This window comes from Mytilinidion resinicola (assembly GCF_010093595.1).
Source record: "Mytilinidion resinicola strain CBS 304.34 unplaced genomic scaffold BDZ99scaffold_38, whole genome shotgun sequence".
In the NCBI taxonomy this organism is placed as follows: Eukaryota; Fungi; Ascomycota; class Dothideomycetes; order Mytilinidiales; family Mytilinidiaceae; genus Mytilinidion; species Mytilinidion resinicola.
In genome coordinates this window covers 241711-263070 of record NW_022985474.1, presented here as the reverse complement: position 1 = coordinate 263070, position 21360 = coordinate 241711, and the positions used below count along the sequence as shown (strand labels likewise).

At 49.7% G+C, this 21360-nt stretch overlaps 9 protein-coding genes across 9 annotated transcripts; 2 read left to right on the top strand and 7 right to left on the bottom strand.

Moving 5' to 3' along the window:
• Positions 1-39: 39 nt before the first annotated feature.
• BDZ99DRAFT_469602 (glycoside hydrolase) lies at positions 40-2429 on the bottom strand. The gene is made up of 7 exons (XM_033721537.1): positions 2332-2429; positions 2184-2277; positions 2099-2122; positions 1889-2052; positions 1324-1785; positions 830-1269; positions 40-770 (listed from the first exon to the last, which is right to left on the bottom strand). Exons 1-7 carry the CDS (start codon positions 2386-2388, stop codon positions 245-247), a joined length of 1767 nt encoding a protein of 588 aa, XP_033568580.1. The 5' UTR covers positions 2389-2429; the 3' UTR covers positions 40-244.
• Positions 2430-2959: 530 nt separating this feature from the next.
• Positions 2960-4593, bottom strand: BDZ99DRAFT_577541 (putative RTA1 domain protein). Its single transcript, XM_033728707.1, has 3 exons — positions 4156-4593; positions 3576-4091; positions 2960-3509 (listed from the first exon to the last, which is right to left on the bottom strand). Exons 1-3 carry the CDS (start codon positions 4419-4421, stop codon positions 3278-3280), a joined length of 1014 nt encoding a protein of 337 aa, XP_033568579.1. The 5' UTR covers positions 4422-4593; the 3' UTR covers positions 2960-3277.
• Positions 4594-5640: 1047 nt separating this feature from the next.
• On the top strand, positions 5641-7116 carry BDZ99DRAFT_528339 (uncharacterized protein; the record flags this gene model as incomplete). The annotated part of the gene is made up of 1 exon (XM_033726364.1): positions 5641-7116. One exon carries the CDS (start codon positions 5641-5643, stop codon positions 7114-7116), a length of 1476 nt encoding a protein of 491 aa, XP_033568578.1.
• An 81-nt stretch (positions 7117-7197) lies between these two features.
• On the bottom strand, positions 7198-8162 carry BDZ99DRAFT_492563 (uncharacterized protein; the record flags this gene model as incomplete). Its single annotated transcript, XM_033723175.1, has 3 exons — positions 7198-7686; positions 7840-8025; positions 8088-8162. 3 exons carry the CDS (start codon positions 8160-8162, stop codon positions 7198-7200), a joined length of 750 nt encoding a protein of 249 aa, XP_033568577.1.
• A 748-nt stretch (positions 8163-8910) lies between these two features.
• Positions 8911-11384, bottom strand: BDZ99DRAFT_456132 (uncharacterized protein). The gene is made up of 2 exons (XM_033718464.1): positions 11332-11384; positions 8911-11263 (listed from the first exon to the last, which is right to left on the bottom strand). The coding sequence occupies exon 2, from the start codon at positions 11023-11025 to the stop codon at positions 9010-9012; it is 2016 nt and encodes a 671-aa protein (XP_033568576.1). The 5' UTR covers positions 11026-11263; positions 11332-11384; the 3' UTR covers positions 8911-9009.
• Positions 11151-11945, bottom strand: BDZ99DRAFT_220127 (uncharacterized protein). The gene is made up of 2 exons (XM_033713429.1): positions 11332-11945; positions 11151-11263 (listed from the first exon to the last, which is right to left on the bottom strand). Exon 1 carries the CDS (start codon positions 11797-11799, stop codon positions 11344-11346), a length of 456 nt encoding a protein of 151 aa, XP_033568575.1. The 5' UTR covers positions 11800-11945; the 3' UTR covers positions 11151-11263; positions 11332-11343.
• Positions 11851-14194, bottom strand: BDZ99DRAFT_429863 (MFS general substrate transporter). Its single transcript, XM_033717232.1, has 5 exons — positions 13674-14194; positions 13471-13591; positions 12846-13422; positions 12732-12799; positions 11851-12681 (listed from the first exon to the last, which is right to left on the bottom strand). Exons 1-5 carry the CDS (start codon positions 14080-14082, stop codon positions 12093-12095), a joined length of 1764 nt encoding a protein of 587 aa, XP_033568574.1. The 5' UTR covers positions 14083-14194; the 3' UTR covers positions 11851-12092.
• Positions 14195-15688: 1494 nt separating this feature from the next.
• On the top strand, positions 15689-16252 carry BDZ99DRAFT_553120 (uncharacterized protein; the record flags this gene model as incomplete). The annotated part of the gene is made up of 1 exon (XM_033727080.1): positions 15689-16252. A coding segment is annotated over one exon (564 nt), but the record flags the coding sequence as incomplete, so codon positions are not given.
• A 2015-nt stretch (positions 16253-18267) lies between these two features.
• On the bottom strand, positions 18268-20541 carry BDZ99DRAFT_429860 (major facilitator superfamily transporter). Its single transcript, XM_033717231.1, has 4 exons — positions 20051-20541; positions 19680-19991; positions 18900-19474; positions 18268-18829 (listed from the first exon to the last, which is right to left on the bottom strand). Exons 1-4 carry the CDS (start codon positions 20472-20474, stop codon positions 18500-18502), a joined length of 1641 nt encoding a protein of 546 aa, XP_033568572.1. The 5' UTR covers positions 20475-20541; the 3' UTR covers positions 18268-18499.
• Positions 20542-21360: the final 819 nt, after the last annotated feature.

The following is a 21360-nucleotide window of genomic DNA, read 5'->3' as shown; positions in this document are numbered from 1 at the left end:
ATGAGATGATTTGAATGTGGCTGGGCTTGCCTATATCTGGTTTCAGACGCTCTGAGACGGGTAGGAAAAACCCGTAGTAGGTTGGCGACAAACAAGATGGAAGCAGTGAGCATTAGAGATTTGGAGGATCTACTCTACAGCACCATAAAAGAATGTTGTTTTCCTCATAAACGTCGTTTCTACCTGTATTTCTCTTCGTCCAAAGCGTCTTCATAAGCTCAGTTCATCATCAACTCATACCTGTCTACTCGATTAGCCCTAGTATACCCTCCCACGGCTTCAACTCCACCGTTCCGCTCGTAGCCTTCTCACTAAGCAGGCTCTCGTCGTAGTTTCCAGCGACCCATTTTGAGATCTTCAGACCGCCTAGGCCGTCCCATTTGGCGGTCTGGCCTGAAAAATTCAGCGCAACCACCCAAGTCTCGGACTTGCTTGACTTCTTGTATGAGAAGACCTGCTTGTGTGCGTCATCGAGCAAGTGAAAATCGCCGTACACAAAGGCATCCTTGTGCTTCTTCCGGTTCGCCATTCCGCGCTTCCAGAATGCATGGACTGAGAGCTCGTCAGACGGCTTCAGCTGCGCTGCGGCGTTGACAGTTTGATAATCATCGTTGACACGCATCCAGGGCTTCGCGTCAGCTGAGGTAAAGCCCGCGTGAGGTGAGTCGTCCCATTGGACGGGGGTGCGGGCGTTGTCGCGGGCTTTCCGTTGGAGGATCTTGCGGGCTAGGGCGAGCTTCTCGGGGTTGTTAGGGTAGAGTTCGTTGTTTCTGTATGGTATCGCATCAGCTCTGCTCTCGAAGATTTATGCTTCGATGGTAATACTCACTTCTTCCAAAAATTGATGGACTCAATGTCCTTATACTCTTCCGGCCCCCAGCTCGGAGGCACATTCCGTTGGCCAATTTCCTCGCCTTGGTACACGTATAGGGTGCCAGAGAGCGTCGTTTGCATCAGACACAGGAGTTTCGCACCGAGCTCTCTCCACTCATCGCTATCGTCAGTGTAGCGCGTCACAGACCTCGGTTGGTCGTGGTTCTCGCAGAAAATGGTGTTCCATCCGTCGCGATCGATCATCAAGCGCTGCAGACGGTTGACGATCTTGTTGACGTCTCGAGCATCCCATGGATGCAGGGTGAACTTGAAATCGCCTGGAACATTATCGATGTCTACGAGGTCGAACGCGAAGATCATGTTGAGTTCGCCTGATTTGGCCCCGACGACCCGGATGATTTCGTCTTCGTCGCGGACGAAGGGCATTTCGCCGACCTAGGTAACATCAGAGACTTTTGATAATTTCCGAAATGGAAGGATTATACCTACAGTGATGGTGTCATACTTGCTTAGAACTTCCTTTCGAATTTCCTTCAGATACTCATGAAGTCTCGGCCCGTTGGCGTAATACTTATCCCCAGGCTGATACTTACTCGATGGCACGGAAACCGGGGCATCTGGGAAAGACTGAACCTTCGAGATCAGGTTGATCACATCCATCCGGAATCCAGAAGCGCCACGCTCGAGCCAGAACCGAAGGACGTCGTGAACTTCTTCGCGGACGGCCAGATTTTCCCAATTGAGGTCGGGTTGCTCCGCTGTGAATAGAGATAAATAGTACTCCTGAGTCTTCTCGTCCCAGGTCCAAGCCGAGTTCGCTTCTCCGAGAATCATCGCCCAGTTGTTGGGTGGCTGTCTGTTTCCGTCCTTGTCGAATTTTGGCTTCTTCCAGATGTACCAGTTACGCTTAGATGATGTGGTTGAGGAGCGAGATTCTTCGAACCACGCATGCTACTAGTACATTAGCATCATAACCAAAGAGGTGTGAAAGCATCATGGAACATATTTGCAAGGTGAAAAGAGTGCTTGAGCCCGGAAGATGAGCTCCACTAACCTGATCAGACGTGTGATTGACAACAAGATCCATCATCAATTTCATTCCTCTGCTCTTGATCTCCTTGATCATGTGATCGACATCTTTGAGAGTCCCGTATATGGGGTCGATGTCTCTGTAGTCCGAGATATCGTATCCCATGTCCGCCTGAGGACTCCTGTAGACTATCGTGGTCAATGTCTAGCTTCAATGAAGCCCTGGAGTACACACTTGGAGAAATCCATATTACGTCGACTATCAGATGTTAGTGTTATGCTTAGAATAGCCCATGCAATCGAAATTGAATAAACCGTACCTCCTAGATCTTTGAGATAATCAAGTTTCTTGGTAATTCCAGGTACATCGCCCCATCCATCACCACTCGAATCGAGAAACGAGGCGGGATAGATCTACCGAACTTATGAGACCCTGGCTTCGGCGATAGCTGATCTAAAACACCATACCTGATATACAACAGACTCCTTCCACCATTGCTGCGTTTCAAATGCGGTTGAATTCATTTTCTGCTTCAACTGTGTAGACAGTGGGTGCAATTGCTACTCGACAAGCTATGACAAGACGAAGACTCTGTTTGCTCCCTCTCGACACACGTCATCGTGGTGGATCCAACCCTGCAGAGGACGATGCGGGCCAACCATTGTTCCAGTGCAGGAACGTTGGAGGTTTTGCCGCGAATCTGCCCGAGCAAACGGTCTTATCCGAGATAGCGAAAGCTGTCTATATTTGCACATTCCTAGTGCTGTCTATTAGACTTGCCTTCATCCATCATCACTATCACCTACATCATCTCCTTCCGAGCGTAGGTCATCAGCCATCGGGTTCTAGCCTTTACAAAACGATGTCTGCACAATGTAGGCTTGCCTCTGACCCGCGAACCAACATAGATGAGTTGTGAGAGAGATGTAACCTCGGCCCTTTAGGTTTTCAGAGAGCAATATTTCTCTTTACACCTGTGACAACAAATCCACTTTCTTTGCCCTATGGTATTCAACCTAGACTTCTCATACTACTTTACACGTTCCAGCCTCCAACATGCATGCACCTGAGTGTCGCCACGGTCTCGGATCTAAACTCCTCTGGACACTTTCGGCTCATATCAGTCGAAATCGCAACGCTTGTCTTCATTTCTCGGCAAACTATTCATATCTAAGTGCTTTCTATGCTGGTATTACTCCTGAAAATGAATTGAACTTATGAAAAGGAGGAAGTTACTGTACACCACACCGGCATCCAACGCCAAATCAGATCCACTCTCCAACACGCGCATCTAATCTTCTACAACCCACAACCCTAGGTTCCGAGATCCCAGCAATTGTATAACCCCTTTTCAATCCGCTTCTACACCGGCTTCCTCTTGCTTTCCAATCCTCCGGGATTCTGTCAGTTGAATCAAAACGGCCGCCCAATGCGCATAGGGTCATACGGCTCCGGCCTCAAATCAACCCCATACCCCGACGGAGACGGCGACCTATTCCTCGCATTATACTTCCCCGCAATCAACGAAATATCCTCCTTCGAGTGCTCATCCTGCAGCTGCTGATAGTGCTGGAAATTGAACGCGCCTTGGAAGCAAGGCCCGGGGTGAAAAGCAATGAGGATCCAGGCGGCAATGACCATCATGCTATAGGTGCCAAATTAGCAAACCAATCCGTCATCCCAGATGGGGTTACAGGATTTGACGGCTTACCTCGATTCGAAGACGATGAAAGGGACTTCTTTCCTCATCAACGCATTATCCCACCCGCCCCCCAACTCAACCACCCTATACACACATCGCACGAAAATCGCGCAGTAGCACCCAAACAGCGCCACCAAGAACCCCTTAAACTTACTGCTCGTCCGCAGCTTCGCAAACTGCGGGTTCTTCCGTCCGGGATTCTTGCGCACGCGCCAGAAGTAGTCTAGACAGCACATCGCGAAGAAAAGCATGAATACGATCTGGAGGATCAATCCTACCAACATGAGCTTGTTGCCGAGGTCCATCATGGACTTATTGTTGTCAGCCGAGGAGGCGACGCCGCCGCCGCCGCCTTGCAGGCACAGGCAGATCAGGTCGAAGAAGATGAAGGCGCGGGTGTACGTTATTGGTTTGACGCGGGAGAGGGTGACGCCGTAGACGACGACGAGTCGCGATAGGCAGAGGTAGATGCCGGCGGAGTAGAAGGCTGGTCCTTGGGTAAGAGTAACGATTTGGATGAGGAATCTGTTTACTATTAGCATTCGCCCTCCTGTTTTCTCACACGGAAGGGATTTTGGGGACAACTAACGTAATAAGCTTGTAAGGGTTGCTATGCAGCAATGCTCGCCCCAGGTATCCCGTGACCTCGAACAGCGACCCAAGTAGCATAGCAGCCAGGAACGTCCATGTCTTGAACTTCCAGCCCAAGAATACGTGGGCTGGGACCGAGAGCGCGAATATAGAGAGAAAAATGACGCTGGCCGCGACGTTTGGTGGGTAGCTCAGGCCTGAGCCGTCCGCTGGACACTGGGGCGTGATTTTAGTGCATTCGAGGGTTATGGAGGCGTTTGCCATTTTGGTCGCGAATGAAAGAAGGCAGTTGGAGACACTTTTAGCGCGAAGTTGCAGTAAGGATTGTAGGGAAACAGTGAGTCTTGCTGGAAGAGGAGAGGCGTTTTGAAAGCTGATGATGGCTGCTGCAACGAACGAGGAGTAGGATATATAATCAACCTACAAGGAAAGACCCAAGCTCTGATTCCAATTGTGGCTGAACTCAAAACTTCCCCTTGTAACACCAACACCGCCCTAAATTCTTAGCATAGTTACAACTTCAGGGTACATAGCTGGCAATCCACAGCTTGGCAAGGCGTAGCATTCTCGGCCGTGGTACCTAACGGCCGTCCATAGCCTCGCTTCCGGCCGTAAGCAACTTCAATCGTACACATGAACATCAGCGCGGTGGGTTTGCCAAGCTGGGCATGGAGATGATCGTGTCATGGACTACGCAAGCTCGCTGACGGGTGTTATCGATACTACTGGTACGTACGGTTTATTGTCGCGTCTGTATATAGCATATTGGCGTCGAGAACGGCTAGCGTGATATGCTTCTCGAAGCGGAAAACCTCACGACAGGGGTCGCATCCTGGGGATCGTCAGCAGCCTTACACTTAGTCATTCTCACCATCCCCAACGAAGGTTACGTCGCTTGTTATTCATTTTCATTCAGCCTCACAATGGTAGTTTGTGGTCCAGTGAGGGCGTAGCCGTTGTAGTCGCGGCTTACGGACGTAAGCGTTGAGTGACTGCACTGGTATAGTGAGGTTGATCGACACAAGCTAAACGCAATGGTACCTAGAGGGGCTGAATAATCGGTAGGGCAGAAGGTTTATCATGAACGATGCTCTGAGAAAAGATTAAAAGCAGAAATCTTTCGTGTTCCTGGTTCCTGCATACTGCATATTGCGACCTGCATTCGGTAGAGATACCGACCTGGATCCTTACTCGACCTCCATAACTTTCTCTTATTCGTTCCTCGGAAGCTTATATCCTTCCTCTTCGGGAACCTTTGTTGCGTCTGTCGAAAATGGGCCGCCATCCATCCAGGAGTAAGGGGTGCAACGTGTGCTTGAAGCGAAGGGTGAAGGTAATTCCTCCCTTGGCCTGTTTCTTGATTTCTTGATTATTGTCACGTCTAACGGGAAGACAGTGCGACGAGGCTACCCCGGAGTGTTCGCAATGCTTCCTCATGGGGTTAAAATGTCCAGGTGCAAAGCAAGGCGTGATCTTCGTCAACATGACCGCAGATGCACCGAAAGCGCCAAAGTCAGAAAAGCAAAAGGCGAATAAGAAGGTTGGGGCTGGAGTTGCAAAAAAGAAGCACAGGCAGCCATGCACTATTTTCTTCGAGACGCAGCGAGGCCGATGTGAGTCCTCGCAGCTAGAATCGAGTTGGAGGGAAGACCGCTCCAATGAGGCTACAACCAACCTAGTGCCATTTCAGGACGATACGGTGTCGTGGTTGTCTCCATATATCGAAGCCGACTTCCGATTGCCAACAACGTATCAGCCATACCGAGGCGTCCAATTTGACCAACTTTATATCTGCCACTTCCTCTCCGCATTCGCTTTCAATGGATCCCAAAAGGAAGGCTTTCACGTCTGGTCAAAAGAACTTCTGCCCATGCGACACAAGAACTCGACATTGATATACGCCACGCGAGCCGCATCCATGGCATTTTATGGGAGGATATGTCAGGACGAGAATACTGTAATCGAAGCCTGCCGGTGGTACTCGGCCAGTCTCCAAAGCCAACGAGAAAGTTTGGAGCTGGCGCGCGTGGGTCGGGATGAAAGAGATACTTCGGTGGCGGCAATCTGTGCTGCTATCCTTCTCTCCACCTTCGAGTCGATGGTTTCGACCACGCCACTGGGATGGCTGCAACACTATGAGGGAGCAGTCAAAGTGATTGAGATCCTAGGACCAGAAGCATGCCAAAGCGGATTACTACATAGCCTATTTCGTTCTGTAAGACACGGTTCCGTCGCGATCTCAATGACTTTAGAAGAGCCTTCAATCTTCTCGACTGATGTATGGAATACGGTACCTTTTAAGCTACAGCCTCCAAGCGCGTTCGATGAATTGGTAGGTATCATGCTTCAAATACCTAGCTGTCTCCCTCTCCGTAACGAGATGCAGAAATTTCAAGGAGTCGATGCGGTAGCTTCGGAACTATATCGAACCTATCTGGCCTCCAAATCGCAGCACATACTCCTATGTCTCCACCAGTACTGGGAGCAGTATCAGCAATACATCGACCCAAACTATGAGCGCCGAATGAACAGGTCTTCGCCTCTTTTTGGGGCGGATTACTCACCTCTGGACGAAGATGTTATATTCCAGGATTCATGCAGCGCAACGTACACGGCTCAATATGATTCAGCAAACATCGCGGCCTTGACTTATCTCACGGCTGCCTCGGTGGTACCAGCAAAATATGAACGAAAAATCGCGCAACATGGAGATTCCGTACTGGCTTCGATTGCCTATCACGAACTACTCGGTTCCTTCAGCGGTGGATCCTTTTCGATGATATTGCCGACTAAGATCGTGTGCATGATGTCTCCTTTCGAAAGCCAGAGAAGTACCGCACAAGAAGCACTTCGCAAGTGGGGCGCTGGGAGGGGGGTTAGTGACATATGCACAGTCGCAGCTCCCAACGTCCTTCGACCATCCACAGAAGTCAGTATACCCATGGAAATAATGTTTTAATCCCGCCTCTTCACCAATATGGATATTCGCTCTTAAGTAATCGTTCCGCCCTCGCGTTCGCCATTCCGTTCTCCCATACCCTCACTCCACACCATCCCACTCCTCTCCATCCTCATACAAACTCCAATGCCCCGCAAAGAACGCCCCAATACTCGCGCCCGCCACCACAGTGAACGCAACCGCCATCTTCGAGTTCTCATTCCACCAGCTCCCCTCCCCCGCCTCGCGCCACCCCACGGTCGCGCTCCAAACAAGCATAAACATCCCTAGAACCATACAACCTACAGCAGCTGTCAAGAAAGCAACAGGAAGCTGCCATGCATAGATCTGGGCTTTTCGGGGGTGGCCGGCAGGGTCTGAGAGTAGCCGGCGAATGCGCAGCGGGGCATCGCGGTGCGAGGACAGGCGATGCAGGCGGATGGTTTGCGAGGCGGAGGTTAGGAGGCTGAAGAGGGCGAGGATGATGCCGGAGTAGAAGGTTGCGCGGACGCAGACAGGGGTGGGGGCGTCGTTGGGGAGGATGTTTGGCCAAGAACCGGTGGAGGTGAGGACGCCGGCTAGGAGGGCAGACTGGGGGGCTTCAGAGATAGACGTAGAGAGTTGAATAAATGGGAATGCCGAGGAGGTTGGATAGAAAAGATTATCGATGAAGGAATGGAATGGTGTGCACATCAGGAAGTTTGAGACTGTAAAGACTAGACAACTAGTGCAACATCAACTGACCACAATACCAACAAAGTTCAATTCTTCCAGTTTATGATTTCGCCATTGTCGCGTTAACTCATCTCGCTCTGTCTTATCTTCGGTATTGAGGAGAATCTCGATTGGCTCATACGCAACCGCATCCGGGGAAACGATGCCACCCAAAAAGAAGTGGAAGATAGAGGCAATACGAGATGATGAAGTTTGCTGTAAAAAGCCATAACTGATTAGAACCTCTCGATGTATCTTGGAACATGTTATATACTTACTAGAGACTTCCTCATGTCACGCTCTCCACGCTCAAGCATGGGGCTATTCTCATCGGGATCGTCATTTCGAGCCATCTTTCTATTTATGTGGACTAGCCTTTTGTGAGGCAAGAATGTCTTCGGAAAGAAAGAAGAAGTTAGAGAAAAGAAAAAGGTTGGAAGAAACCTGCGAGATGGTCTGCCTGGACTCTGAAATGTTGATGTGACGTCGCTAGCATCCTAGTCCTTTCCGGGAAATTGCAACGTGACCTACTTAAACAGTCACTTGATCGTCCCAAGAACGGTGTATGATTCGCAACATAGACTTTTACGAAGAATGACCCTACCAAAGCTTACTTCTACGTTTTAGGTCCGAATAAATAACGTCTTAAAGTAAGCTGCAACTGTTATGAATACACCTCGCAATCTTTACTGATATCACGTGCCAATGTCACCTGACCATCGGAGCAGCGTCGGCATAAGCTGATACGAATAGGACATCAGCCAGCAAGGAATCGATGCATGTAACTGCGGAAAAGAAAACGAAGTCGAAGGCTCGTCGGAGCGGCCTGCGTTCTCGGGGGGCACAAGAAGGAGAATGACGGAGAGGACCAACCGTCAAATTGTGATTAGTTTGGATATGTAGGCAGTGAAAGTGAAAGCGGAGGAGCAATTCGTAGTGCTTCCTGACGATGGTGCTTCAGGCGATACAGCTGGTTGGCTATGATTAGTAGGATGCTTTTGGACAGCCCTCAAGTTGCAGCAGAACTCAGACCGGACTAGAAGTACGAGGTTTTCATCTGGGCGATTAAGAGTCTGAATGAAGTTGGACGGAGGAAGGAGTGATGATGTTGGTAGTCTCTCTTGATAACTTAGGTAGTGACGTATATCCAAAAAGCAGTTGCTAATCAAAAACTATCCGTACTATAACGTGTCCCTTTGTTTACACCCCATTCCGCTCGGGCTCGGGCTCCACGACCTCCTCCACGCTGAGATTGCTCACGCTTTCCTCGAGACTTACGCCCAATCGAGGACTGGGTGCCTTCTTGGTTCTCCCAGCAGCACTCTTTTTCCCTTTGCCCTTCTTACCACCCTCAACCACAAGCGGCGCCTCCCTAACCCAGCGAGAAATCGCCTCAGCCCGCTCCGTCGAAATGGGATACTCCTTCCCATCCTCTTGCGCCCAGCGCTTAGGCGGCGGAACAGGACTATTCGGAGCCGAGCTAGCTGAAGCCGCCGAGGCCGACGAAGGAGCTGCTGAAGTAGATGCCGATGATGAGCCATGCATATGCCCATTCTTCAGCGCCTCCTCGTCCTCTCGCGCCCTGCGTTCTCTCGCTCGTACAGCGCGCTGGAAAGACTCCTCATCTACGACGCGCTCGTCGGCCAGCGCGTCGAGGATGGCTTCGTGCTTCTGGCGTTCTCGCTTTTGGGCTTCGGTCTCAGGCTTGGGTTGATTGGGTGCGCCGGACTTCGCGAGCTCACTGCCCCCGCCATGACCGCCATTGTGGCCTGGCAGGGGCGCGGGGCGGCAGAGCGATTCCCAGCTCTGGTTGAGCTGGACCCAGTTCCCGGCTCGGCGGAGGACTTCGATCCAGTCGGCGCGGGCAGGGGATCGGGCGGCTAGGAAGATCGGATAGCCGTCGCATACGCGGGCGAGGCGTGCAGCATTATGGGCGTGACGGCGGAGTTCAGTCGGCGGCGTTTGAAGGAGGGCATGGCATAGAAGAAGAGAGTGAAGGGCGTCGGTAATGAGGGGGTGGTAGGTAATCGCTTCATGGGAGTCTGCGAAAGCAGAAGCGGCAGCGCTTGCTGCGGATGGAGGCAATGAATTGAGCAAGCCGCTGTTGGGGTTAGGGTACGGTGGGAGGCTTGACGGAGTAGTAGCGGAGAAAAGTTGGGACACTTGATATATTTCTGGTGGTGGTAATTGGGGCCAGTTCGAGCGGTCGTAGTGCTGATTAGGCTTGCGAAGGGGAACGAGAGCGTCGGATACTGGCGACGAGGGACTATTCGGCGAATCTAACAAACGTGGAGTGCCTGGTCCTTTATTGTGTTTCTTTCCAGGGCCGGTATATCCATTCGAAGCACTGTTTACTCGCCGAATGAAATCTTCGGCAACTTCGGACGAGAGGCCAGGAGTGTAGTCAAAGTGCTCAAGAAATGCCATATAGTCCTTCAGAGCCCGTCTTGCATTGGTCTTGACCTGCTTACGAGCCTCAAGGCGTCGGCGATGAGCCTCCTTCTCCGCAGGGCTGAGTGGGGGTGGTTCTTCTCCTTCAGCGAGACCAGCTTTACGGTCCTTTTGTACGGCCTCGGCCTCTTTCAGGCCGTCTAGGGCTGCGTCTACGTATTGGCAAGCGATCGTGAAATATATGCCCGCGCGATGAAATAAAAGTTGGGTCTCCAGAGAATTCGGCTGATCCTCCTCCTCGACTTTTACTTCAGACCTCCAATCGCGCCCATATTGCTCTTTCATAGTCCGCGCCAAAACCAACTGGTCTTTCCCCGCTCTATGCTGGGACATGCTGTATCGACACAACCGGAGGCCTTCCGTGAGATCTTGCGCCGCGGCCACATAGTCCTCTTTAAAGATCCGCGTCAAAGCTCGAGTTCTCAAAGGTGACCCATCCGAAGGCCGCTCGGATATTATTTCATTCAAAACGTCCAAGGGAGTACACTGCGCCATCATCCGCGAGGGTATCTTTTCGTGGAAAAAGTGCACGTATTTCGCATCGACATCGTTGGCACTCCGCTGCAGAACTAGCTGCGCAACATCTTCCAATGTCGATGCGGATTGCATCGTCGCTACGCTGGCCGCAATTTCATCCAAGTGGTATGCCTGAGATAGCTTTTGCGTGGCCAGCTCTCGCATCCGATGTTTCCTTTCCCTACTCAGTTTCCCATTCCCACCACCGCCCCCATATCCTATTCCCAGTGCAGCAGCCCCTCCAAGCATTCCATTTCCAGCATTTAGGGAGTTGTTGAGGGCTGCGGACGTAAGACCACTGGTTGCGCGCACCGCGAGATTCGTGGCCTCGTCAACGGCCTTGCGGATCTTGAGTAAGTCGTAAAAGACGGCGGGGTCAATCGGATGAGGGCGGGGTGATAGATAGTTGCTATGCGCAAGGGATTCGAGGACCTCTGGGGGCAGCTGAAGCCATGGGCCGTGAAATGAGGAAATGTATCTCCAATGTCTGGAGTACGTCCAAGTCAGCGGTGGAGACTACTTGATAGTAGAATAGTGCTAATATAAAGGACATGCCTCCACTTGAACCTACTTGTTGCGGCATATGATCAATGCGGATGTGGTTGGCTCTGGTGCTTTCGCTTTGCTCTTCGGAGGTGGAGGTGCAGCAGCAGTTGGGGGCACGGCGGCGCCAGCTCCATTGCCATTGACGGTCGCAGATGCATCGGCCTGAGGATTCTTCTTCTTCTTAGCCATTTGGACGCGATTAAAGAGCGCGATCTGAAAAGAATAAACGGTTGAGTGCGGTTGCTGGAGTAATCTCCGCCGAGGATCCCAGGAATTTTCCAGACAGAGTGACCGTGCACGTTTGCTCTTTACATTCCTCCAGTGTTGTTCCTGACGCCTCGTAATTGGGAGTTGTGCCAGGCATCCACGTTTCACTAGAGTTTGGAGTTGTGCGTATTTGGCCGAGGGTGTAGTGAGATGTGTTATTTGGTATCTCTTCGCTTCCGTTTCGAGATTCGAAGTCCTTTGTACGTACATACAAGCTGATGTCACCACTCACAAGGCATAATAGTTTCATATATGTTTGAGGAGATCGCCGTAGCATTTCTGATACGACTCAGACTTCTATTTCATATTGAAACAGGCCGCTAGCACAATATTGTATAAATGTAAGATGGCTTGAATCGTCTGTACGACCTAATTAGACACCGAAGATGCCAGTTGGCAGCCCGCATAGTGGATGCCAACATGACCTAGGCATTTGGGAACTCTAAAACATGTGTCGATTCGTTCTTCGGAAGAATGAGACGGGCAAATCTTATCTTGATATTCTATAGCATGAATACAAACCGCCCTTTTTCAAACTTGGCTGGACTGTCACCAACAAGAGGTATCCCAGCATCCGTTTCGCTCCTCTCCCGCCTCCGAGGATCAGCTGCGCCCTTGTTCGCTCTGGCGAGTACAATCCGCAACAAGAATGCCAGTCCCCCAACCGCTATCATGAAGATCGAGCAGATACTCATGCCTCTAACGTAGAAGGGCGCATCAGTGTCTGGATAAAGCCTCGTCCCGACGAGTGGTCCGCATTGCCCGATGATATTCAACATTGCCATACCAGTGCCCTTCTTTGAGTCAGACTCCTGGTTGTTGATGGTCCAGGTGATTATGATAGTAATGGCGGAGAAGAAACCTGCGGCTGCGGGGTAGATTCCAAGATAGCGCCAGAAGTGATCCCAACGAAAGAAACCAGCAAGGGCAATCAGAAGATAGCCTGATGCGCCGAGGAGAGCATGCAGCATGATGAAGGCGCTACGTGTCTGATAGCGGTCAGAGAGATACGCCGTCAGAAGAACCACAACGAAAGAGAAGAGGTAGGGAGGTGCGGAAAGGGCTTGGGCTTTTAGTGAGGTATGGCCCATGCTATACAATTATCAGTATTAACGCTATGTCTATTCAGACTGAGTTCTTACTCTCTGATTATAGTTGGTAGAAAAACGGGCAGAGAGCTGAACGCTACATTACAGCTAAAAAACATCAACTGCAGGAGTTAGCGATGTCCGGCGCAGGGCGGGAAATTTACTGACAGCAGTCAAGTAGCATTTGGGATCTCTCAAAGTTTGCAGTACTTCTGTGAAAATAAGTCTGCCTTTCTTCTCTCTTGGATATTCACGCTTCTCGTGGCCAACGTCGATATCGATTCCATCGCTTGCCTCCTTCTCCTCTCTGAGCCGCAGTATCGCAACATCTCTTAGTCGTGGAGTGAGAAATGAAGCTGTACCTGGACTATCAGGGATAAGCTCCCAAGCCCAAGCGGCTACGACAACACTTGGGAAGCCTTCGACGAGGAATAGAAGCCGCCAGGGTGCCAAAGGCCCATGTTCCCCCAGCTTCGTAATGAACCAAGCAAGGCTGCTGGCAAAGGAGGTCGCGAGGGGAGCTGCAGAGATGAATAAGCCAGTTCTAAGTGCAAGCTCGTCGCGTCGGAAGAAGAACGATAGATAAAAAGGGACGCCAGGTCCGAACGCAGCTTCGCTAACACCGAGAAGCGCTCGAAGGAACAGCAAGTCGCCAAAAGAAGTCGAAGTTGATTGGAGCGATGCTATTATGCCCCAAGATAATACGCAAAGTGAGATGTAGATGTGAGGAGGCACTATTCGGTACCTGGGCCAAGTTAGCATGTGGAGAATCAATACCTCCGACCAAGCATACAGTAACGTCATCCATTCAAAGACGATATATGTGATATAGAAGGCAGTAAGAAGCCATTCATATTGGGAAGACGATAAAGTCAGGTCTCTCTCAAGCCCAGCTATTCGAGCGTTTCCGATATCTAGGATTGTGTTAGCGATTTATATTAATACGACCCCAGATTACGCAATAGTAACCAGATAATGGAGATGAATTGGCCTTACTGGACCTGTCCAAAAAGCTTAATAGATATAACAGCGCCATGAATAGAACTAGTTTTCTGTCCAAGCTCCTCAATACCGCTTTATCTTCATCTGGAGTATAAAGCTCGTAGCTCTCGACTGACGACCCTTGGGACAGCCGCCGAGACTCTCGCAACAGACTCCTATCCTCGTCTTCGCCATCTATAACATGTTCCTGACTTGGTGTCTCTCCGCTGTCGCCCTTGCCAAAGCTCCGCGATGACATGTTCTTCATCCGATAGCTTTGTCCGGCATGGTCCTGTCCCAGCGTTGCCTCCTCATCTTCTCCTTCCGAGTCCGACGACGGGGTCAGACGCGTATCTCCATCATCGGTGCTTGGGGGCGAGGCCTGAAGGGTACGTGGGAGGGGCGCTGGGGAGCTGGGGAGCATGGTGAGGACTGGAGGGATCCGCAGCGCTGCGGTTCTAGAAGTCGTTGGCAATAAGGAGGCTACATTGGCAATGCTATGGTGAACATAGCGATCGAATGCGTTACATATTCACTCGGAAGTTATCCAGCGATCTGTAACAGAGCTGAAGCCGATGACGTGAGCTGCGTATTCTATTTACGGAGCTAATGCATATTCTAACCAAATCAGGCAATCGTTTCATTAGCCTCTAGCCTTATCCGAGGTCAGATAAATTACAGATATAGCCCTTCATTCTTTACGTTTACATTTCTCTGTAGTTCTGGCTAAAGAACATTTTATTCTGAACCGTGGGTGGGTGCCGGGCACGCAAGTTCGGAACGTTCTGGCATTAATCGGTTCCAAGGTCGGGCATAAATCGAGCTCCTCGTAGTATGTGGATAGAGCATTTACTAAATTATTTGCTAATAATACGCACAAGCGTCAGTTCACCACCAATATCTCCCATGTCATCGACCAGCTCTACGAGCCTCGACCACCTGTCCCACGGTCATTCTCCTGCAATGCTCTGGGCACGGCAGACAGGCGGGAAATTCTTCCATGGTAGGCATGCACGGACCACTTCGCCCGTGTAGAACCTTGGACTATAAAGCTGAGCTAGGTTCCTACATCAAAGCGTCTATCTATCGTCTTCCATTTTTTACCCACGTGATGCGAAATACCACACTGCAACATTCTAACCAACGAGAGCTGGATGGCTCAACTCCGCCTTATGCCTTCACCTACTAATACGATATCAGATATCAATGACTATTGCGCGCAAGCTTCGCGTGATGCATGGTCTGGATTCGGGATCTTTGTTGAGGACATATTCCAGTTCTCCTTGATACCGAGGTAGCCACTGCGCCTGGGCAGCAGCTGCCACGGTTGGGACGAAGAAGCGGACGAATGAACCTTGGGTTTGAAGCATTCGAGGGCGTTCGAGTCTCTATGAGCCACAGGACACGCGTCCGAATCTGGCCTGGAGCATCTTCTGGTGGCGATACTCGGTTGAGATCATGGGAAATTACTTGCCACACTACATCGTTTCGAATTACCCGTTCTCAAATTCAGAATATATTATCCACGCAGAAAGAAAAACTCTATAATGTCTGTTCCTACGAGTTGAAATCGATACTCTTGTCACCCGTGCAATCTATAGTCACCCTATATAGAGACAGGTCATAAGTCTGTGCACACTCGTTTGCCGCTACTTAGGGTGCCCCTATGGGATTTCGAAAATCTAGGCGCATTGTCAAGTCTCAAGCAGTTCAAATCAGATTGCCTCTCAATTGACTGGCTACTTAGGCGCTGGGCCACCCCTTCCAGTGAGCAAGATTGGAGCTAAACATCAATAGATTTAGGTGTCCAGACTTATGGCTTACTATTTCAGTATGGAAGTGCGCATCCCGTGATCCATCCTCGAGCTACAAAAGCATGCATATAGGGGACTTCGCGTTCTCTGGTATCATATTGTCGCTCTTTAAATACTCATTTCTAAGTCTTGTTTGGATGTTTTGTATACCATTATGGAGCCTCTATTCGCGCTCGTCAGAGCGCTTCAACATCTCGCGGTTCGTCTTTGACATCGTCACAACAATACCCACGGCACCATGATGAGTCGTATTTCGCTACCAGTCTCCCGCTCTCAACTGAGTATATATTCCTGCTCCCTCCGTGTCCTCCTCCATTCCTCAGCTTCCCCAGTCAAACCACCACAACGTTCAAGTCAAACCACCACAACGTTCAAGCCAACCCCCCACAACGTTCAAGACAAACCACCACAACGTCCACACCAACCGACACCAAAACCACACTCTCAAACACCGTCAAGATGGGTTGCTCTGGTTCAAAGCCAAGCAGGCCACAGTACGCCGCGCCACAGTACGCCGGTCAGTACTACTACCAGCAGACCCCCGCCCAGCTTGCTCATATCCGCGCCCATCAAGCGGCCGGAAAACGACGTGCTTATGCCTCCTCGGGGTACATCCGGGACCAGAACGCGCGTTGCGTCGCCCACCGAGCCCAAAAGAACAAGGCGCTAACACCGCGCCACGTGAGGCATCATGGGAGGAGTTCGGCGTGGGAGGGCAACGCGGTCTATGGCTATGCGCGCGGATACACGTATGATGCTAGAGGTCACTATTACTATTGATGGATGAAGTTACTTTAGGCGGTTCGGGAAGTTTTTGAGCCCAGAGGGGGTTGTCCTCTCATTGATAGCAATAGTGATTGTTCAAACTTACACATATGCCCTTGACGTGATGACTTCTATGATAATACTTGTGATTCTCTCCACATGTTGTCTGGACGGGATGTTAGAATTTGCATCAATTCTGCCCTTTGTGCATGTGCGTTGCGTAGCGAAAGTGACAGGTATCATTTTCCGCCTTCAAGTGAATGAAGCCCTTTCAGTATTTGCAGGTCAAGCAGCCGACACTCATCGGAAATAAAAGTACTGCAAATGTGGTCTTTGAACAAACAACTCTCACGCAGTTGAAGGCATCAAAGTTCACACGGCGTGTTGTAGTAAGTGAAGGAAATTGAGCTCCCATCTTATGTTGCCCTTATGTTTCTGCGATTTTGCTACGTTAATGACGTTGTAAAAAGTCCTCCAAAACATCATGCAAAATGGAAATAGGATGTAACGTTTGGCATCCTTCAATTCGGGTAGTGGTAGAAACACTGCTTTTACTTTGTCAATAGCGCTGTTTGAAGTCCCCCAAAACATTATACGCAATCGGAGTAGGATGTAGTGTTCCGCATCATCTAAATCAGCCGATAGTAGACAACCTTGTTTCCTTCAATAATAGCGCCGTTAGAAGCCCTCTACAGCCCTAACAAATTTCAAAATATAATGTAAAGTTCCACACCTCTTAATTCACGTCGCGGCCGTAAATCTTGACTTTGCTATCATGATGACGCCGTCGGAAGTCCTCCGGAACCCTGATAAAATCCTGAATATGATGTGAAGCTCTGCATCTCTTGATTCGCGTCGCGGCTTAGAAGTTCTATTTATTGCTTGAAATCAGGAGCTCCCCTGATATTGTTCTTTCTATAGTAGCATGTTGCTATTATAATAACGCCGTCTAAAGTCTTCTAGAGCCGTGACAAAACCCCGAATACTATGTAAAGTTCTGCACCTCTTGACTCCCGTTACGGCTTGTAAGCTCGAATTTCCTGCTGGGAACTGAGCGCTCCTCTAATATTACACTTCAATAAGTGTGACCTTGCTACCATGGTGACGCCGTCTGAGGTCCTCCAAAGACCTGATGAGATCCTTAACACGACGTAAAATTCTACGCCTCCTAAATGGATTACCGGTTAGGATGGTTCGTTTTTGTGCCTGAAATTAATCACTCTTTTCGTATCACGCTTCCTTAAGTGCAACTGTGCTGTTGTGGCGACGCTGTTTGAAGCCCTCTGAATGATGAAGACCAACCGAGGTTTGATGTAAAGTTCTTCGCCTCTCAAATTCATGTAGTGGTTCAAATGCTTCATTTTCCTCCGTAATTCTTGGACTTCGGCTTAGACTACTTCTACTGAAATCGTTCAATGTAATTTACGATACTCAAACACGTTGCAAAATCCCATCACAGATATCGGTATACTGTTCTGCCACGGCTTGTGGTTCCTCGAAGTATTTTAGACAATTTGTTAACACTCGAAGATACTCCAGACAGTGACAGAGCAGTATACACACGTTGGAAGTTTGAACCGTTTCACCAGGTCTCTATCAGTACCCCGAAGAAAAAAAAAAGCAGCACTAGCAGGAAACTGTTTGGACATTTATAATGATGCGCTATTGGAAATGCTTTGTCATGGTATGAAAAATGCGAGTGGTACGATCGTGTGAGACACTGTAGATCGGCAGCCATACCGCCTCCTGAACCGCTCTTTCTTCTTAGTTAGGTATTCATATCCACGACAGTCTTGACTACCTCGTTGACTTCCAGACCCGGAACTGCATTGAGAAGAGAAACCCCAGATTGGGTCGAGAGCTCATCACGATGAGGAAGGCGACCGGTTTACGAAACGAGAGGCAGACGGGCGTTCTTCCGTGCTATAAGCGTGTTGGAGGAACGAGAAGATAAGGACATGGATAGACTGTCTCTCCACAGCATTTGAAAGCCTCAAGTTCGTGAATCAGGCGGTGCTTGAAAAAATGACCGACCAAGAGATTGTTCAGAGTTCAGAGAGGAAAAATGGTTTCCTTGTTACGAGTTACAACTTAAAAGGAATAATACAAATTAACGCGGTAGGGTAGATCGAACGAGTGGCCTTCGCAACTGGACCTGCAGACTAGACTATTACAACCTTCTATTTCCATGTCTCCCACTTCTTTGCCAAATCAAGAGAGTCCATAATCACACACGGTAGTTGTATAATATCCTTTCCAAATTCACTCCTCTCGATTAACGGCAAATTTGCTGCGTTTCCTAATTTCGTACCCCTTCTTGTAGAACAGATACGGTATTGGCGCCATCAAAACGCTAATACAACCGAGAATCGTCAACGTCCAGTGTGTGCCCAGGTTTTTGTAGAAAGGAATGCCGACTACAGTCATCCCACCAGCCACGACATATCGTACGAGAGTTACAAAGGTCAAGGCCGACGCTGCATACATTTCGTAGGAGTCGATGATGTACATATATGCGCTGAGGAATATGCAAATAATGCCGTAGCCGAATGGTACTCCCGCCGCAATGGGAGACCAGATACTGATAGATGACTGCGCAAGGCGGATTAGCACGAGACAGTGGGAAACAACGGATGTATAATGTAACAAATCTAACGCTTACGTAGTCGGTCCACGCCATCCAGAACAAGGAGAGGGGGATGCCGATGGAGCCACCGAACATAGCAAACCACAGACGATACTCTGGGTTGATCTGGGAGCCGCCGTGGGCGCGTATTCGCGCGAGGTCTTTGCGAGTCCACGAATAGACTACTCCAACCAAGGGCATTCCAAGAAGAACTCCAATGAACATGGCTACAAAGAGAACATTTGTTAAGCCTTGCGGTGTTTTGTACACGTCGGAGTAGATGAAGGTAAAACCGTCGAGAAAGGTGAAGAGTACGATATAGAGCATGGTAAGGTAAATCGTCATCAGCATAACAATAGGCTCAAGGGCCAGAGCGAATGGCCTTGTCAATGCTACCCGCAGACGTTGCCAGAGAGTTTGGTGTACGATTTCGCTCTCTGCCCGGTATCGGTCATCTCCAGTAAGTCTACGAAGATGTTGGGCTTTCCACTTCAGCAGCAAGAGAGGAAAGGTTTCAGGTTGCAAGAGAATGACGAGGGTCAGGACGGTTCCTGAAATAATCAAGATGACCCACTCGGTCCAACGCCAGCTTGGAGCTCCTGTACCCATGTCTGAAGGTGGCAATAATGTTAGCAAATCATTCAGAACCAGAGTGAGGAAGCCATTGTTGATTTCTTGTAACAGGTACTGTTGCGTGAGATACTTCTTCAGGGGATTCCAAGACACCACTGTGGTTGTCTCGAAACACTCCCTGAGTAGTTTTTCAAACAGACAGATTGCTGAGAAACTTTTCATCTGTGTCGGGGGCTTACGTACAACTTCCGATCACTGGTCCCAAGGTGGGACCTCCAAATCCCGAAATTGCAAAAAGGGGAAATGCGTAGGTTTTCTCCAAGGGATTCCAGAGGTCTGACACGGTGCCTCCAGCGCATGTAAGGGGGGGGGATCCGAAGAATCCGGCGAGAAATCGGAATGTGATTTGAGCACCGATATTTGGAGCGAGTCCAGAGGCCATGATGAAGATCGAGAATAAGACAAGAGATCCTATGTATACCAAGTTTCTCCCAAACGTCTCGGACAATGGTCCCGCAAATAAGGCTCCAATTCCAAATCCTATTAAGTAGTTTCCTGCAACTTGGGTGAATCTAGGTCCATCTGGTACTATAGTGGAGGAGTAGGGCACATACCTGTTGCCAATGCCTCAACAACTTCACTTACCCCAAATTCTGCAGCTGCTTGAGGTAAGATTGCAGCATCAATCGAAGATGATGCAGTTACCACAAACGCAATTGCTGCAACCATCAATGTAGTTCCAACTCGCACTAGCTGGCTGAAGTTGTGTGGATTCATCGGGTCGTCCTCTCCGTCCCACCCAACCACAAAGACATGCCCGCCTTTGCCCTCCCTGGTAGTCCGATCTCTTGCACTGATTCCAGCCAGTGAATATCCGAGAGCAGTCTTCTCGGTATGATGTGTCGGCGTCAGCATGAGTAAGTCGGGTTGCTGTGGGATTCCATGCGGCGAAGTTACTTCATTTTCTTGCGAGCCCAATTTGTCGCTAGGGGCTGAACTATTCTTTTCTTCCTGGCTACCAGGCCGAGGAATAGACATGGCAGACTCATTGGCACCATTTTCTGGCACGCCAGCCGCTTTTTCTTGATCTTTTTGAAGCTGTCTCTCTACCGCCTGGCCAATGCGTCGATATTGAAGGTACGAAAACATGATGGAGGTATAGAACTCTGCGAAAAACGATACGAATGAAAAGGAAAATCGAGGATAATATAATAAGATAACTATGGACTTACCCTTGTACCCTTGTATGAAAAGAAAGCTCGGCGGATAATCGGCCTTCCGGGCTATCTTTAGTGGGTATCCCGGTATGCAGCATTTGGACCCACTTGTATTGCTGCATTAAAAATAATAGCTTGCTCGACGCATTTCTAATCAGATCCGATACAGGATGCCTGTTCTAGAGGAAAGTATCTTCTTTGTTGGTATAGGTAGATACGTCGCAGGAGAGCATTCACATGTCCACTTGTTAGATTTCCACAGTGATTGACGGCTAAGGAGCAAGAGCAACTACTTGTGCGCCATCTACGTGCCCTCTCGCCCTCGAGGGCGATATGTGAATACGGTGGTAGGTTCACGAGGGTTTCTTTCACCCATGCAATCATCCAGAACCGCACTCAGCAATCATTCCAGACCGCGATCGTCGTTCTGACGTGAACAGACATCGTTTATCTACCGTTCGGCATCATTATGATGCTTTATGGGCACCTGGCGAGCTCGGCCACCGTACGACGGAGAAGCTGAAAGCTCCCCGTGAGCATTTTACGCCGCTTCCGTTCCAAGGCTGGTGTGAAAGGTGAAATGTGTGACTCATATGTAGAGTTGTGGGGATTGCGAGTGAAGATCAGAGCGTTTAGCAATGTGGGTCCAGACCTAAGAGATCACAATATGGACTTGTGAGGCCAACGTGAATGCGGAGGAGGCGGGC

What these genes read in the sequence shown, in the direction of transcription:
- BDZ99DRAFT_469602 (XM_033721537.1), bottom strand. Translation starts at nt 2,388, where the DNA reads ATGAATTCAACCGCATTTGAAACGCAGCAATGGTGGAAGGAGTCTGTT. An exon ending in AGGAGTCTGTTGTATATCAG is followed by an intron (nt 2,278 to 2,331) that starts GTATGGTGTTTT and finishes TAAGTTCGGTAG; the next exon opens with ATCTATCCCGCCTCGTTTCT. An exon ending in CGTAATATGGATTTCTCCAA is followed by an intron (nt 2,053 to 2,098) that starts GTGTGTACTCCA and finishes TGACCACGATAG; the next exon opens with TCTACAGGAGTCCTCAGGCG.
- BDZ99DRAFT_577541 (XM_033728707.1), bottom strand. Translation starts at nt 4,421, where the DNA reads ATGGCAAACGCCTCCATAACCCTCGAATGCACTAAAATCACGCCCCAG. An exon ending in AACCCTTACAAGCTTATTAC is followed by an intron (nt 4,092 to 4,155) that starts GTTAGTTGTCCC and finishes AATAGTAAACAG; the next exon opens with ATTCCTCATCCAAATCGTTA. An exon ending in TTCATCGTCTTCGAATCGAG is followed by an intron (nt 3,510 to 3,575) that starts GTAAGCCGTCAA and finishes TGGCACCTATAG; the next exon opens with CATGATGGTCATTGCCGCCT.
- BDZ99DRAFT_456132 (XM_033718464.1), bottom strand. Translation starts at nt 11,025, where the DNA reads ATGCTTGGAGGGGCTGCTGCACTGGGAATAGGATATGGGGGCGGTGGT.
- BDZ99DRAFT_220127 (XM_033713429.1), bottom strand. Translation starts at nt 11,799, where the DNA reads ATGTACGTACAAAGGACTTCGAATCTCGAAACGGAAGCGAAGAGATAC.
- BDZ99DRAFT_429863 (XM_033717232.1), bottom strand. Translation starts at nt 14,082, where the DNA reads ATGCTCCCCAGCTCCCCAGCGCCCCTCCCACGTACCCTTCAGGCCTCG. An exon ending in AAGCTTTTTGGACAGGTCCA is followed by an intron (nt 13,592 to 13,673) that starts GTAAGGCCAATT and finishes ACACAATCCTAG; the next exon opens with ATATCGGAAACGCTCGAATA. An exon ending in TTTGAATGGATGACGTTACT is followed by an intron (nt 13,423 to 13,470) that starts GTATGCTTGGTC and finishes AACTTGGCCCAG; the next exon opens with GTACCGAATAGTGCCTCCTC.
- BDZ99DRAFT_429860 (XM_033717231.1), bottom strand. Translation starts at nt 20,474, where the DNA reads ATGTCTATTCCTCGGCCTGGTAGCCAGGAAGAAAAGAATAGTTCAGCC. An exon ending in TGTTGAGGCATTGGCAACAG is followed by an intron (nt 19,992 to 20,050) that starts GTATGTGCCCTA and finishes CCCAAGTTGCAG; the next exon opens with GAAACTACTTAATAGGATTT. An exon ending in GGATGGCGTGGACCGACTAC is followed by an intron (nt 18,830 to 18,899) that starts GTAAGCGTTAGA and finishes CGCCTTGCGCAG; the next exon opens with TCATCTATCAGTATCTGGTC.